Source organism: Lepidochelys olivacea, assembly GCF_965140295.1.
Source record: "Lepidochelys olivacea isolate rLepOli2 genome assembly, chromosome: 5".
NCBI classification, from domain to species: domain Eukaryota; kingdom Metazoa; phylum Chordata; order Testudines; family Cheloniidae; genus Lepidochelys; species Lepidochelys olivacea.
In genome coordinates this window covers 89,988,382-90,004,931 of record NC_140415.1, presented here as the reverse complement: position 1 = coordinate 90,004,931, position 16,550 = coordinate 89,988,382, and the positions used below count along the sequence as shown (strand labels likewise).

The 16,550-nt window shown below is 44.8% G+C and overlaps 1 protein-coding gene across 2 annotated transcripts in view; it reads right to left on the bottom strand.

Moving 5' to 3' along the window:
* Window positions 1–16,550, bottom strand: part of FANCC (FA complementation group C) — a 158,737-nt gene that overhangs the window by 60,103 nt on the left and 82,084 nt on the right. For both annotated transcript variants that reach the window (XM_084629084.1, XM_084629085.1), the window contains exons 7-8: window positions 16,147–16,311; window positions 7,678–7,834 (exon numbers count right to left, since the gene is read on the bottom strand). In XM_084629084.1, the coding sequence (XP_084485210.1) occupies window positions 7,678–7,834; window positions 16,147–16,311 (322 nt within the window). The remainder of the gene's footprint in view (window positions 1–7,677; window positions 7,835–16,146; window positions 16,312–16,550) is intronic.

Below are 16,550 nucleotides of genomic sequence, written 5' to 3'. Positions count from 1 at the left end.
TTGAGGAATCATAGAATATCAGGGTTGGAAGGGACCCCAGAAGGTCATCTAGTCCAACCCCCTGCTCGAAGCAGGACCAATTCCCAGTTAAATCATCCCAGCCAGGGCTTTGTCAAGCCTGACCTTAAAAACCTCTAAGGAAGGAGATTCTACCACCTCCCTAGATAACGCATTCCAGTGTTTCACCACCCTCATAGTGAAAAAGTTTTTCCTAATATCCAATCTAAACCTTCCCCCCCGCCCTGCAACTTGAGACCATTACTCCTCGTTCTGTCATCTGCTACCACTGAGAACAGTCTAGAGCCATCCTCTTTGGACCCCCCTTTCAGGTAGTTGAAAGCAGCTATCAAATCCCCCCTCATTCTTCTCTTCTGCAGACTAAACAATCCCAGCTCCAAAGGAACCAAAGGACTTCATGGAAAAAAAGCTAAAGCTCTTCTAACACCTAATGAATGAAGTTTCTCCTCATCTCTATGACTGTGAAGTTTCAGAAAGAAAGTCAGCAAATAAATTGCCTAGTTAATGTTAAAATTGGAGACCACCTTTATTAAGAACTTTGGGTGAGGGTGGAGGTAAACATTATCCTTACGGAAAACTGTATAGGGAGGCTCTGGTACCAGAGTTCTCAACTCACCACTTTCCTCATAAAGGTAATCACAGTCAAAAAGTCCACATTTACAGAGAGGTAGAGAAAGGGAGCAAGTTGCAAGAGGTTCAGAAGTGGCCCCATTAATTTTGGGAACACCAAAATCAGATCCCATAGGGGAATAGGATCTTTCACCTAAGAGTATAATCTGTCCAAACCCTTTAGAAATCTGATGGTGATAGGGTTGGAAAAAAAGATCTATTATCTACCAAGGGGTGGAAAGCTGAGATAGCTTCCAGAGGTACTCTGATAGAGCTAACTGATAGACTTTGATGTTTTAGGTGTAAAAGACCACCCAATACATGACTGATAAGAGCTTATTTGGAGGGAACATTTTTGTCGGGACCAGATGAAAAAACATTTCTATTAGCCAGATAAGTACCCCTTCTTGAAGCTTTATACTATTCAGAAGTACTTTCTGTATGTTCTTAGAGCAAGCCCTTTCCAATGGTGTTAACCATGAAGCATCCACTCTGTCAAATGGAGTGCTTGTAGGCTGGGGTGAAGCAGATGCCAATGGCCCTGGGTAATCATGCATAGATCCAACGGGAGAGATAATGGAGGTCTGACAGACAAGATTGGCAGGGTTGAGTACCAGTGTTGCTGAGGCCATGCTGGTGCTATAAGTATGAGGTGAGCCCGGTCATTGACAAGACTCTGCGCAGTAATGGAATCAGAGGTAAGGCATATAAAAGTAATTCTTCCAGGATAGCAGGAATGTGTCTGTCAATGAACCTGGATTGTAAACATTACTGATGGCATTTTCCGTTGGCCTGTGTTGCAAATAGGTCCACCTGGGGTGTCCCTCACAGCTGGTACATGAATCTGGCCATGTCTGGAGACAGTGAACTCTGATGGTAATTAGGGAAGAACCTGCTCAGCTGATCTGTCAACAAATTCTGCACTCCTGGAAGGTAAGTAGCTCTGAAGTGAACCAAATTGGCTATGCAAAAGTCCCACAGGTGAATCACTTTCTGGCACAGCTGTGTCAAATGCATCCCTCCCTACATGGTTTCATAAAATATAGTTTCTGTGCTGTCTTATTACTAGCAGATTTTTTCCCCTTGATATGCAAAAGGAAGGCTGAACAGACTAGATGAGCAGCTCACAACTCTGACATTTATGAGAGTCTCTTCAGTTCTTGGGAAGACCACAGACCTTAAGTCTACAGTGACCCATGTGTACCCCACAACCAAGGGTGATGCATCTGTGATTAAAGTGAGCACTGGTTGTAAGGGAACGACGAAAACCCTGTAACAGAGTCTTTGGTGGTTCCTCTCTCCCTCAGGGTGTGGGGAAACCTGACCACACCCAGCTATCAACTCTGGGTGATAGCAACACCAGCCCACTTTCCTACTATTCCCAAGGGGGGTTCTGCCCTTTGTAGGGCTCCTTAAGTCTCTCTGGCTGGGGGATCAAAATGGAAGTCACAAACTCTCCACGCTTTCAGGGAGACTCCCTGAGGTTCCAGAAAGCAGGGGTGGGGAAGGGGGGAGGGTATCTACAGTGCTGCCAACAATCCAGTCCCAAGATAATAGGTTTGAGGAAATCACTTTGTCTGGGTTTCTGTGGCAGGCTCAGCCTGTGTGTCTTACCATAGGTGGTCTGCTGTACTTTCCTCAGGGTCGGGATGAAAGTCTCCTGCCTAGGAGTTCCCTTTGCAAAGTCAGGCATTACTCCTGCAGTCTGGTGCTTAGGGTAGTCTTGCTCCTTTCCCCCTGCTTACTGAAGTTTCTTCCTGTTTAAAGCCCTCCTCCCAATCATGCATGATTGACAGGACTGGATAGGTGGGGCTAGCCCAACCAGCAAAGCCTCTCTGCTCTCTTCCTCATACCTGGGGGCCTATACTCTGTCACAGACCTTCACCCAAACTTTCAGAGAGTGTATTCACCGGTTCAGAGATGACAAAACTAACACCAGTACTTGAGCTACTTAGGACATACATTGAAGCCAGCCAGCCTTGCAACTTCCTGAGGTGTAGTGTGGTGTGCTGCACTACACAGGTACATACTGCCGTGTGCCCCAGGAATCTGAGGCATCTGTGAACTGTGGTGAGAGGATTTGCTTTTAGCTCCAGAACTAACCCCCAGTGTTTCAAAGCTTGATTTTGGCAGAAAAGCCTTGGCCTTCGTAGAGTCTAAGACTGCTCCAATAAATTCAATTATCTGTAGTGGTTTCAGGATTGATTTGTCCCAATGAACTGGAAGCCCGGTGTATTGAATGCAGATAGGCTGATGGACAGAACAGTACTTGACCTTTCGACTTGCCTCTCACCAGCCAGTTTTCCAGATCTGGAAACAGATGGACACCTGATTTTCAAAGATACCCTACCACCATGGCCATGCACTTTGCGAAAACATGAGGAGCAGCTGACAGACTGAATGGAACCACTGTGAATTGGTAATGGGTTCCATTCGCCACGAATCTGAGAAATGTCCAGTGGTTGTGGCATATTGCCACATGGAAGTAAGCACCTGTTAAGTCGAGGGCACCATACCAGTCCTCTTATTTCAGGGAGGGAATCATGGAAGCGAAGGTGACCATATGAAATTTTATCTTCTTCAGGAATCTGTTTAATTCTCCTGTATACAAAATAGGCCTGAGACAATCTTTCGCTTTGGGAATAAGAAAGTAGAGGGAATAGAAGCTCTTCCCCTGAAGCACAAAAGGACTTCCTCTGTGGCTTCTGCTTCAAGGAGGGATTAGACTTCCTGCTGAAGGACAGTTTCATGAGAGTGGTTCCTGAAGAGACATGGAAGGAAGACAGAAATAAAACTGGAAGGAACATCCCAGATCAACCATGCTTAAGAACCACTTATCTGATGTTATGTGAGACCAAGTACTTAGGAAGCGAAATAAGCAACTGGAAAACAAAAAGGGTAGAAACAGAGAACTGTGGGAACTGGTAAACTATCCTTATCAACCCATCAAAATGCCTGTTTGGACGAAGCGGCTGGATGAGATGAACCTGCTGATGCAGAAGAGGGTGGTGGTGGTGCTGACCTCCTTTTAACCTCTGCCTTTCTTTTTTGGTGGGTTCAGGGATCCCCATGCTTTCAGGGAGACTCTGAGGATCGCAGAACAAAGCCCTAATGTCTATAGGACTGCTGAGGACAATACTTCTTTCTTTTCATTGCCAGTGCATAGATTCCAGGCAATTTTAGCATTGTCCTGCGCTCTTTTAGGCTATGAAGTCTATTGTCTGTCTTGTCTGAAAATAAGGAAGGACTTTAGAATGGTAGATCTTGGATGGTCTGCTGAACCTCTGCAGGAAGACTGGAAGACTGCAGCCATCACTACTTTCTTATAGTTATACTAGATGCCATGGTGCGAATTGCTGAACCTGCCACATCCAAGCTGTCTTGTAGAGCTGTTCTGGTCACCAGCTTGCCCTCCTCTACCATCATATTGAATTCCTGCTTGCAGTCATCCAGTAACCTGTCCTTAAATTTCATCATGTTCTCCCAGAGAGTATCATAGTGACTTCAGAGCACCTGTTGGTTTTCAATTCTGAGTTTCAGACTTAGAATAAAGTTTACAGGCAAACAAGTCCAGCCTTTGACTTTTTTCCTTTAGGAGTCAACACCTGGTACCATGCATCTTCCGCTCATTAGCTGCTGCCACTACTAAGGAGCCCAGGAGAGGACAAGAATACGGATGTTCAAACCCATTAGAAGTGATGTAGAACTTCCCTTCTTCCCTTCCTCCCACAGCAAAATGGGCAGAGAGGGACTGCCAGAGTGCATTAACCAGCTCCAGAATGGCTTAATTAGTCACTAGAGCCACTCTGAAAGGTGCTGCCAAAGCCAGAATGTCCATCAACTTGTGAGATTTCTCGCAGACCTCTTCTGCCTGAATGTCCATAAAAGAGACCACCATTCTCAGTAGACTTTGGTGAACCATGTAAACCTCTGATGCTGCTGAGTCGCTTACCACCTCCATAGCCTCATCTGATGGGGAGGAAGAGGTAGCGCCTGCACTGTGTCTTGCAGTGGGAGAACTTCCCAAGCGACTTCTAGCTACTCAGTACCAGACCCGGTCCCAGTCCTCGAAGAATGTTGCCTGTGGGGCCAATACTCTTGGTGCGCCCTCGAGGAAACCGACTGAGGCAGGTAAGAGGAAGCCCTAGCAGGAGGAGGGACACCCCATGGTGTCCAGAAAAGGACCTATCCTTGTCCAGGCCATTGCCCCTTCAGAGAATGACACTGCTGCAAGACATATGGCTCCCACGTCTCTGGCAGAGGATATGTGCCCTGCCTACATTGAGACACAAAAGACTGCACCTCTGAGTCTGAGGAAGACAACTCTCAGTCCTCTGATAACAGTGGAGCAGAGCCCCATTGGAACCAGAGATAGGTAGCCAGAGCTCAGGGATGGCAGTACAAGGATACCATAGTTGGCTTGCCTCTTGATTGCACCAGCTTCTGATGTAGTAATGGTACTGTATGCTCCTGAAGAGAGAAAGTAGGAACCACTGGTACTGGTTGGAAACCTTCCTGCACAACCAGAGACACCAAGAGGTTAAGCAGTTCTCTCATGGCTGCATAAACCTCTGGTGTCATTGATGCTTGTCTTGATTCCTGACCCTGATGTCTTTCTATGGGTACGTCAGAGGTTGGACTCGAGAGACATGACACAGGTTGTAGGGTTGACTATCTTAGATGAGGAGTCCTCTAGGAAGCACTCTTCAGAGTCTTTCCCAGAGTCCTTGCCTCTAGCTGACTTCAGTACAGACGATCTTGCCAAACAGGGTACTAAGTCTCTCAAGGGCCAGTCTCTCTTTTTTTGGCACCAGAGACAGAGAGTGAGGTGCTGTAGACATCTCCAATGGAGCACTCCATATCAAAATGCAGTACTCAGAGTCCATTTAAAAAGCAAGGTCTCCAATGGTGGGCCATTAGGAGACACTTGAACCTGGCTGCTCTATCCTTCTTAGAACCAAGCGTGGATCTCTTACAGATGGACACTTGTCAGTAATGTTGGACTCCTCCAAGCATTTTAGACAGCTGGGGTGTGGGTCAATGACAGGCAGGACTTAAACCCCAGAAAGCAAGGCATTGTTCTGATACCAGACCCAGTACCAAAATTTGAATTTGATTTAAAAATAAATAAATAAATAAAAACTGAAGCTTAATATTAACACTTATCTATACTAGATTTTACCTAACTACTAACTTCTAAGAAAAAATTGGCTATATACAAGGAGCAAGGGAAGAACTTGCTATAGCAAGACTGAAAGCACTCCAACAACAATCACTGGGAGTAAGAAGCAACTGAGGGTGATCACTGCACCTTTTGTACCTGCAAGCAGCAGCAGGCAAGGGTTGCTCAAGCTGCCCCAACGAGTACCACTGAGGGAAAAAGATCAACAACTGTGCGTGAGGGGGCACACACACCTACAGTGGAATGGACATGTAAAAATACTCGAAGAAGAGAGAAGAATTTTAAAATGTTAAAAGACACGATACCTCCAGGTGTGTGATTATAGTATCATATATGCCACATTTCAGAGTGTCCATGCCTCAGGTTCACTTTCATAATACAAGATATGTGCATATGACATACCTACACATCCTCAAATGTATTGCTTTCATAAAGGGGTTCTACTACTATTTCTTTGTTAATGGACGCCTTTAATCATGTCAAGTAACCAGGTGCCAAATCATTATAAATTTCTAAATACATTGGGTAGAATTGGTGCACTATATAATAGAATATTTCTAAAAAAAATCTAAACTGATTATAGGGTAACTGTAGGGAACCAGAGGGTAAAGAGCCACCCTTGCAGCCTCAGTGGGCGGGGCCAGGCCAAGGTTCCGCCAATCCCTGGAAGGGGAAGGGTGGGACAGGAAGTACAAAGGGCAGGGCCCTCTGCCCTGTGAGGAGAGCACCAGGGAAGGAGACAGACACAGGCTGCTCCCTCGCGATCCTGCTGCTGACCCAGGCGAAGCCCTGGTCAAGGAGGAGCCTGACGGGGAGGAAGGCCTGTGGCAACCAGGGCTGCCAGCCGCTGAATACCCAGAGGACCTGGAGGGGCCTGACGGCAGCCCAGGCCACCGTGAGTCCGATACCAAGGGGGAGCGGGAGTGGCCCGCAGCAGAATACCTGGAGGAGATGGAGGAACCGGAGCGACCCGCCTGAGAGACTGGGTAGGAAGTAGCCCAGGGGCCAAACTATACTGTGGGGTGGGTGTGTTTGGCCAGCGGGCATGGACAGCCGCGCTGACCCAGCAGCAGGACTTTCGCCTCCCGCCACTGCCAGGGCCCTGGGCTGGAACGCAGTGGAGTTGGGTGGGCCTGCGTTCCCCTACCCTGGTGCCCCCCTGCCTGAGGGGCACGCTACTGACTCCGACCAGCACCTCCCTGCCTGAGGGGCGCACTACTGACTTCGGCCGGCACACCTTCCCCGCTAATTCCCCAACGCCCGGAAGGTGTGGCTGAGGCCTGCCACGGAGACCATAGCTCTCCATCGCCCCTAGGGGCTCGGAGGACCGACCGACACCTGTCACAGTAACAAATGTTTTAAATTAATAATTTTGCTCATGATTTTTCATGAAAACACAAGTAAATGAGTATTCCCACAATGCATTAATCCATAAGGACATAGTTTAGCAATTTAAACATTGCCTTTTAAATACTTTAACTACATGGAGCCCTAGATACAAATCCAGATAGATTTGAATCTGTCCCCAGAAGGGAAATTTTTCTATAATTCCAAAGGGAGAAGTGGGTACTCGGCACCTCTGACAATCAGGGCCTGTTTCTGTTCATCTTCTTATGATCTATGGATGAAGCTTTTGATGCCAAGGCATCATGTTCTGTGAAGTTTTTAATTTTAACATATTTTATTAGAGTAGGAATTTGTCATGGTGTTCTGCACAAAAATTTCTCCTCTTTCCACTACTGTTATGTAGCTACATGACAGCTACTCTCCCCCATGGAAGTTGCTGGATTTCGATGATGCTGTATATGAGAGAAGTATTTGGTGATCCCTCAGCAGAAAAGATGTAATGCATTAATTGTGGTACATACCAGAAATGAATCTTTTATGATACTCACTACATGTTCCAGTGAGCTTGTTTGAGTGGAAATCAACCTTTCAAAAAGATGCAGTGTTGCTTTTTCAAGGCTAGGCAGATGACGAAGCCACAAGCTTAGGATAGCTGATTCAGAGAGGGCAATCTTCTTCCTGAGTTAATGGGAAAATATTGTTTTCTACAAACTGAGCCATGAAGTGAATAAATATTTAAAAGATTGCATATCAATGCAAAATTATCAATCCACATATACATACTTATGCACTGTCTCCTAAAATTGTATATCTAATTATTACCTACCTTTTACAGATGGGAAAACTGAGATACTAGCCCCTGGTCTACACTACGGGGTTAGATCGAATTTAGCTGCGTTAGGTCGATTTAAAAATGACTGCGTCCACACAACCAACCCCATTCCGTCGACCTAAAAGGCTCTTAAAATTGAATTCTGTACTCCTCCCTGACGAGGGGCGTAGCACTAAAATCGACCTTGCTGGGTCGAATTTGGGGTAGTGCGGATGCAGATCGACAGCATTGGCCTCTGGGATGCTATCCCAGAGTGCTCCATTATGACTGCTCTGGACAACACTTTCAACTCCGATGCACTAGCCAGGTACACAGGAAAAGCCCCGGGAACTTTTTGAATTTCATTTCCTGTTTGGTCAGTGTGGCGAACTCAGCAGCACAGGTGACCACGCAGTCCCCCCAGAATCGCAAACAAGCTCCAGCATGGACCAAAAGGGAGACATTGGATCTAATTGCTGTAGGGGGAGAAGCATCTGTGCAGGCCGAACTCCAATCAAAAAGAAGAAATGCAAATATATATGCCAAAATCTCACAGGGTATGTTGGAGAGAGGCTACAACAGGGACACACAGCAGTGCCGCATGGAAGTTAAGGACTCAGGCAAGCCTACCAAAAGACAAAGTAGGCAAACAGTCGCTCCGGGTCAGAGCCCCATACATGCCGCTTCTGTGATCAGGTGCATGGCATTCTAGGGGGGACCCTACCACTATCCGACTACTGTCTGTGGACACCTGCAAGGGGGGAGTCTCACGCCACAGGGAAGAGGATTTTGTGGACGAGGAGGAGGAGAATGCGCAGCAGGCAAGCGGTGAATCCTTTCTCCCTGGCAGCCAGGACCTTTTCATCACCCTGGAGCCAATACCCTCCCAAGTCGGGATCCCCAACCCTGAAGCCGGAGAAGGCACCTCTGGTGAGTGCACATTTGTAACTACAGCACAGGGTTTAAAAGCAATAGTGTTCAATGTTTGATTAGCCCTGAAGAATTGGGATGCATTCACGGCCAGTACAGCTACTGGAAAAGTCTGTTCACATGTCAGGGGATGGAGCGGAAATCCTCCAGGGACATCTCCTTGAAGCTCTCCTGGAGCTGAAAGCCATGAAAGCCTTTTGCAGACGGTTTCTGGGGAGGGCTGCCTTATTTCATCCTCCACGGTAGGACATTTTATCACGCCAAGCCAGTAGCAAGTATTCTGGAATCACTGCAGCACAAAAGCATGGCAGCGAATGGTCCTGGCTTTTGGTCGCATTCAAGCAACATTCGGTCAATATCTTTCTGTGTTAGCCTCAGAGTGACACCATTCATAGTCACCTGGTTGAAATAGGGGAATTTTTGTAAGGGAACAGTAAACGGACCCCATTCATGCTGGGCTGTTTGCGCTTGGCTAAAAGGGATCAACCCAGAAAACAGCCATGCGGCGGGTGGGGGGGGGGGGAGTGAAGGAATCATCCCAGAGAATAGCCACGCGGAGGGGTGGGAGGAGGTGTGTGTGCTGCACATCTACCCGAAAACCACAGCCCCTCCTTTTAAATGTGAAACCCAACCAGCATTGCTTGCTATGGGAAAGGATGGTGTTGCAGTTTGAAACCATTCCCACATGTTATGAAGGCATAAGAAGCCAACCCTGTGTAACAAAAGGCTTACCATGGCTGCCTGGAAACCGAATTCTGTTGCCCAGCCGTTTGTGATGTGTCACCCTACCGGCAGGCGTTCAATATAAAAGGCAAAACACGATCTTGTACCTAAAGCACATGTGCTGTCTGCTGTGAATTGCTTGATTCACTGTGAGTCTCCCTTTTGTTCTCAGAAATGTATCATCTTAAAATTTTACTCTCCCTTTTTATCTCCCCCCAGGTGCAAACGTTTCTACGCTCCCCCTATTATCTCTGTCCCTGCGGTTATTGCAGATTAGAAGGCGAAAAAAATGCACTCGCGAGGACATGTTTGCCGAGCTCATGCAGTCCTCCTGCACGGATAGGGCACAGCTTATTGCATGGAGGCGTGCAGTGGCAGAGGCCAGGAAAGAATCAAGTGAGCGCGAAGAGTGGAGGCAGGACGCAATGCTGAGGCTAATGGGGGAGCAAACGGACATGATGAAGCATCCGTTGGAGCTGCAGGAAAGCCAACAAGAGCACAGACCCTCCCTGCATCCACTCTATAACCGCATGCCTTTCTCCCCAAGTTCCATATCTGCCTCACCCAGACGCCCAAGAACGCGGGGGGGAGACTCCAGGCAGGCAGCCAGCCACTCCACTCCACTCCAGAGGATGGCCCAAGCAACAGAAGGCTGTCAAACAGTTTGATTGTTCGTGTGACTACAATAAACAATGTGGCCTTGTCCTTCCCTCCTCTCCCACCCCACCCGGGCTACTTTGTCTGACCTAATTTTTAGTGTAGACATACCCTAAGAGATTAAGTGATTTCTCCCAAAGCCAAACAGCAGGTAAGTAGGAGTGCAGGAATTAGAACTAAGCCGCCACTGGCTCTTTAGTCCTCTATTCATGCTGCTTCTTAAAATGTGACTACAGGCTTAACAGAAAAGTTGAGAATTTATACTGTCTAATAGTAATTGCCTATCAACTGATTTATAGAAGTTCAGTTAAGTGAACCTCACAGCATATCTTGCAAGTCAACAAATCCATGCTCTGTCAGCTCATGAAAAGACTAGCTTTCTACTATAAGTCAGCTAAAATACGTTATTATATAATTAGAAAATAAGATACCAAGAAAGCATAGGTTTGCAGTGGGACAACACCATAACGTGGGTATACTATGCATGAGGCAAAAAGCAGAGCACAGCAACCACCCAAGAAGAGGAAACATCCCACCACAACACACACTGGAATATGTTTACAGCTATTATAAAACTGGCATTAGGTTAGTTTCAGATTAAAATTTTTAATACAACAAAAATTGCATCTCTTAATGTAACACCCAATTATGCAGAATTAAACAGAACTAAGGTTAGGATCTGTCCTCTGGTGTCCATGCCTTATCATGGGACAGTTTGCGTGCTCTAACGATCCCCAGAGTCTGTGTTGGTGGGGGCTTTTTGCTCCTGGTAGGTTCTACCAGGCTTGGCTGGTCTGTGAGGGAGGGGCCAGACAAAACATATACCCTGGTCCTCCAGGTTGGGGGTTAGGCACAGGGCTAACAACCTTGTCCCGTAAAAAACAAAATGTTACGGAAACAGCAACAGAGAAATCTACCATCACTGTGTGTGATGGCCTTCAGGAGTCAATGACCCATATGACTGCCAGTGGTGAAAGCCAAAAGGAAGCCACTGGCATGAAGACTGAAGTGCTCAACACCAAGACAAAAACCAAGGGTTTTTGGAACATACGGACAATGTATGAAACAGGGAAGCTAGCTCAGATCACAGCAGAGATGAGACGCTACAGCTCACACATGCTGGGTGTCAAAGAGAGCAGATGGATGGGATCAGGAAGACTAACAACAGCCTTGGGAGAAACTTTGCTGTTTTCTGGAAGGGATGATGGACAACACCATGAGGGTGTTGCCATCCTTTTGAAGAAGGGAGTGGAGCATTCCCTGCTTTAATGGAAATCCATCAGCAGCAGACTTATGAGATCCAGACTGAAAGGGAAATATAATAATATCATCCTGATTCAGTGCTCTGCCCTGACAAATGACAGTGATGAAGAAGTAAAGGACAAATTCTACTTTTAACTCCGCCTGTAGTGTGAGAGAGTACCACACCACAACCTAACTATTGTCATGGGAGACCTGAATGCCAAGGTCAGTAAGGACAACACAAACAACAACAGAGCAATGGGAAGACATGGGTGTGGCACCATGAATGAAAATGGAGAAAGGCTTGTTGATTTTTGTAATATGAATGACCTAGTCATTGGTGGAACCCTATTTGAACATCGGGAAATTCACAAGCTGACATGGTATTCTCCAAATGACAGAGATAAGAACCAGACTGACTATGATCAATGGCAAATGGCGACGCTCACTGATAGATGTGAAAGTGAGAAGGGGTGTAGATGTTGGTAGCAACCACCACCTTTTGACAGCCTCCATCAAGCTAAAACTGAGAAGTGTGGGTCCACCAAACAAGGGACAGACATTATGATATTGACAAGCTGAAGTCCCTTGAAATACAGAAAGCCTTTGTTCTGCAGTTAAAGAACAGGTTTCAAGCACTTGCAGACCTTGATGAAGAGGAGGGGAATGCAGGATTCTGATAGTGGTTGAAAACTTGTATAATTTCTGTTCACAACTGTTGTCTACATAGCTGCTTCACATAAGATTTTACATCTCCAGATAGAGGAAAACAGCAAAAATAATTAACACATGTGCAGTACTTTACATTTTCAAAATACTGTTTAACCATTAAATTAGTGTGTATATATTATATGCACTGTACTACAACGTCTTGGCTCAGCAGGGTGAATTAAGAAGAGTGTCAGATTAGATTAACATTAATTTTATATTTTTGTGGTTTGATATGTATTATTATTTCAAGCTTTCTTTCTGATTTTAAATCAGAAAATGACAAGTGAAAAATGGACACTTCTTTGTATTTTTGAAAAAGGATAAATGCAAAGTCCACACAGAGAAACTTTAACTCATAGGCAGGAAAATATTTCTTATACTGGGAGCAAACTGTCCTCTCTGTCCTTGTGCCAGAGGAACTTGGGCATGCTTCACAGGGGCCACCACTGTGTTCTCTGGTAGGTTACTAGTCATACTACTTTTCTAGCATTTACTAATAACTAATTAAAGGAGCAGTCTTCTTGGATATCCAGAAAGAAGCCAAGTAAGGCTCATAACTTGAGGTCAGAGGCTGTAAAGGGCAGACAGACAGAGGTGAAGAATAGGGAGATAAATAATGAAAGGTGACTGAAGTAGAAAAATGTAATTAAGTCCCTCTGAAGGTTACAAGAACCTCAATAGAAGACCAAGAGCCCACCATACAAAGAATAATGAGCTCAACACATCTATGCATAGGAATACCCTCACAAGTACTTTCAGAGGCCCTCAATGAATAAAGTGGCCAACAACAATACAAACTGAATTCCTTTAGCTTGTTGTGATAAACAATCACTGGAAAAGGTAAAACACAGGTCAGAGTATTAGATTCAGAAAAATCCTCTGTGATCACAGAAAAAGCCTCTATCACCACAGAAAATGTTCAGACTCACATTAAGGAGCGACAAAAATATTTGTAATTATTTATTGCCTGTTGACTCAAGTGATATTGACTCAGTTTGGACAGTCTATCCTAGGGCAGTTGTCCTAGGAAAGCTTCCAGAATTTTTACCACTACTTGTGGAAAGTGCTGATCTGAAGCCACAGGAAACAGACACGTCAAAGTCAACCCATTCCTTTTGGATTTTCAGATAAAGTTTCACTAAAACGAAGAGACTTCATTAGTTTCTGATGGAGTATTTATCTAGTAGCACATGTACAACGATAAATTAAAAATTGCTGCCCTGATATCATCTACCAATGCAATGTTTTATTTTGCTGTTACTAGAGCCGTTGGGGGGAAACACTGATTTCTGGTCTTCTTCAGCAATCTCATCTGAACTTCGCAGACATAATGATGATGGGCTCCAGAAGAACTAGCGTCCAGCCCTCCTTAGCTAAAATTATTTTTGGGGCCAGCTTAGGGACTTTGAAGAGATGGGAGAAAGGTGGATGAATGGGGGAGAAAAGGTTCCCAGAGGATCATTTAAATATGAGGAATTCACTGTTTCCAAAAATGTCTTTTTAAAGCTATATAGCTGCCGAAAGCAGGAATTTCAGAGGGAGGGGGATTTTTTTTGTTTTGTTTTGTTGGCTTTAAAAAAAAAAAACCACAAACACAAAAACCTCAGTCTGAGGATTAGTTCAGAAAACATGATATCTAGAGTAACAGCCACATTTTCTTCTACTGACTATTATGGTAGATCGTGCCAAACTATCTCAACCTTAGAATATGGACACAGTTTAATACAGACACACAGTATGAGGACAGGTGAGCAAAAAGTTTCAAATTTATGAGATGGACTCCAGCAAAGACTTCTGTGCATTGTGAAGGAAACACCCTTTTCACTCCAGAAAACCTAGGTGAAGGATATTGTAATCATTCTTATGTCTAGAACTTCATATTTTAGTTGATAGAATCTCTGTTTCACTGAATGACCCTCTTGCTTAAGCTACTGCCCAGTCCACACTCTTAGAGGATCCACCTACCATATGAACATACATCACATATATGTTGTTTTAACATATAAATTATAAGGACTCTTATTTGGGGTCACAAAGACAGCCCTCTCTCCACTCAAAAATTTTATCAGAGGAATGATCCAAGATATCTGGTCTCTTGAGATGCTGAAAGGAGAAAGAGCTATAAGGCAGGGTTGTGATGAGCAGCAGTTGCCCCTGCAAGACATTGTGATGATTAGAGGAATGTTCGGGATGTGAAGATTCAAGTGTTCTAGGTAGGAGTATACTCTTCTTCAGTGGTGTATGCAAAAGGTGATCAAATACAAGTTATGTTTAAATCTTTAGAAATAAGGCCCAGGGATTTCATCCCAACTATGTGGTTTAATGAAGTGGGTGAAGTATTCAAGGCCTTATGTGGTCATTGTGAAATCCCAAACTCAAAAGTTAAATCACTAGGTCTCAGAGATTCTATTCCATTCTATACAGGTTCTATCATCCTCATCACCAAAGTATCTTAGTGCCTTCAAGGACTGCACTGAATGACATGACTAATATCAGTCACACAGGAGTGCCGAACAGGGTCCAAGGCCCTCTCACTTTTGAAAGTGGATGGGGAGCCTGGAGGGAGGAGCTACAGGCCAAGGGCTGCTCTTGGGTCCCCCCCACCCTGGGAAGGTGGAGGCCTGGCTCCAGCTTCTGCCTTGGCCAGAATGCAGGGCCCTGGGCGGGGGCGGAAAGGGAAGAGGAGGACAGGGGCTGGGCCTTGTGCCCCCCCCACACACACACTTTTAAGAAGAATCTGTCACCCCTGGTCCAAGGAGAGAAGTGTGAAACTTTTGTTAGGGTGTTTTTGTTAGGTAGATTTTAAATACCTACTCATTACAATATATTTGTATTAGAGAAGGTGAGATTGAAGGAGGATGCCAATGGAAGTTGGTGAGGTTTGTGCTGGTCTTTATCATAGAATATTAGGGTTGAAAGAGATGTCAGGAGGTCATCTAGTCCAATCCCCTGCTCAAAGCAGGACCAACACCAACTAAATCATCCCAGCCAAGGCTTTGTCAAACCTCTAAGGATGGAGATTCCATCACCTCCCTAGGTAACCCATTCCAGTGCTTCACCACCCTCCTAGTGAAACAGTGTTTCCTAATATCCAACCTAGACCTCCCCGACTGCAACTTGAGACCATTTCTTCTTGTTCTGTCATCTGCCACCACTGAAAACAGCCTAGCTCCATCCTCTTTGGAACCCCCCTTCAGGTAGTTGAAGGCTTCTATCAAATCCCCCCTCATTCTTCTCTTCTGCAGACTAAATAACCCCAGTTCCCTCAGCCTCTCCTTGTAAGTCATGTGCCCCAGCCCCCTAATCATTTTCATTGCCCTCCACTGGACTCTCTCCAGTTTTAATCTATGAGCTAATCTCATCCAAGCACTGGACCACCTTGGAGGCAGAGTTATAAGCAAATCTACATATCGTTAACTGTATTCAAGTGCCTAGTTAAAAATAATCTGCTGGGAGACAGAAGACTTGAACACAAGGAGAACCAAGTTCTCAATAGAAATACGAGAACGAACTGTCAGGCAACACAAAGACAAGAATATAACCAATATTTTTTGGTATGCAAGGACACAAAATTAAATCTGGATCTCTAATAGCAGAAGTTAGGAAGGATCCAGTATATTTATGGCAAAGAGGTACAAAATCTCAGTGAAAGGCAAAATCCAAAAACACAATTACAGTGACACTGTCTAACATATCATAGGGAAAGTAAAATTGAAACAGCACATCAGCAGTCTAGAATCCTTGTTTTCGTTCCAACTTTAGGTCTGCTATTCAGGTAAAAAGAAAATATTCTGTTACAATACAGTAGACATTCAATGCATCCAACATGCAAATTCACCTAATAGTAATTCCAACTGAACAGAGTTAATATTCTTTTTGATGAGGAGGCATAATCTGTATATTCTATGTTACTTACTTTAAAAATGTCTCATTCACAGCTTCTAAAAACTCTGAGCTGAGAACCTCTTGTGATCCACCTCCATGATAGGTAAGGAGCGCTTCCAGTAGAGGAGTTACATCAGGCAAAGTGATAAGAGGGACGCAGAAAAGGGACACTACAGTTACATGATCATCTGAAACTCTGGAGAAATAAAAAAGGTTTCTTATTTTAGGGAAAGAAAACACTCAAAAGTCTTAACTTCTAAAGTTAAGAAAACAATTATTTATTGTAGCAAATGCTGAAGTATTCTCAAATGGAATACTTCAAAACAATCAGAATTTCTGTATGTTGGCACTGAAAACTATGGTAAACATATTGCAGTAGGGACCTCAAACAATTCTAAAGTGCTGGTGGGTGTTCAATAACTACATATGCCTTGC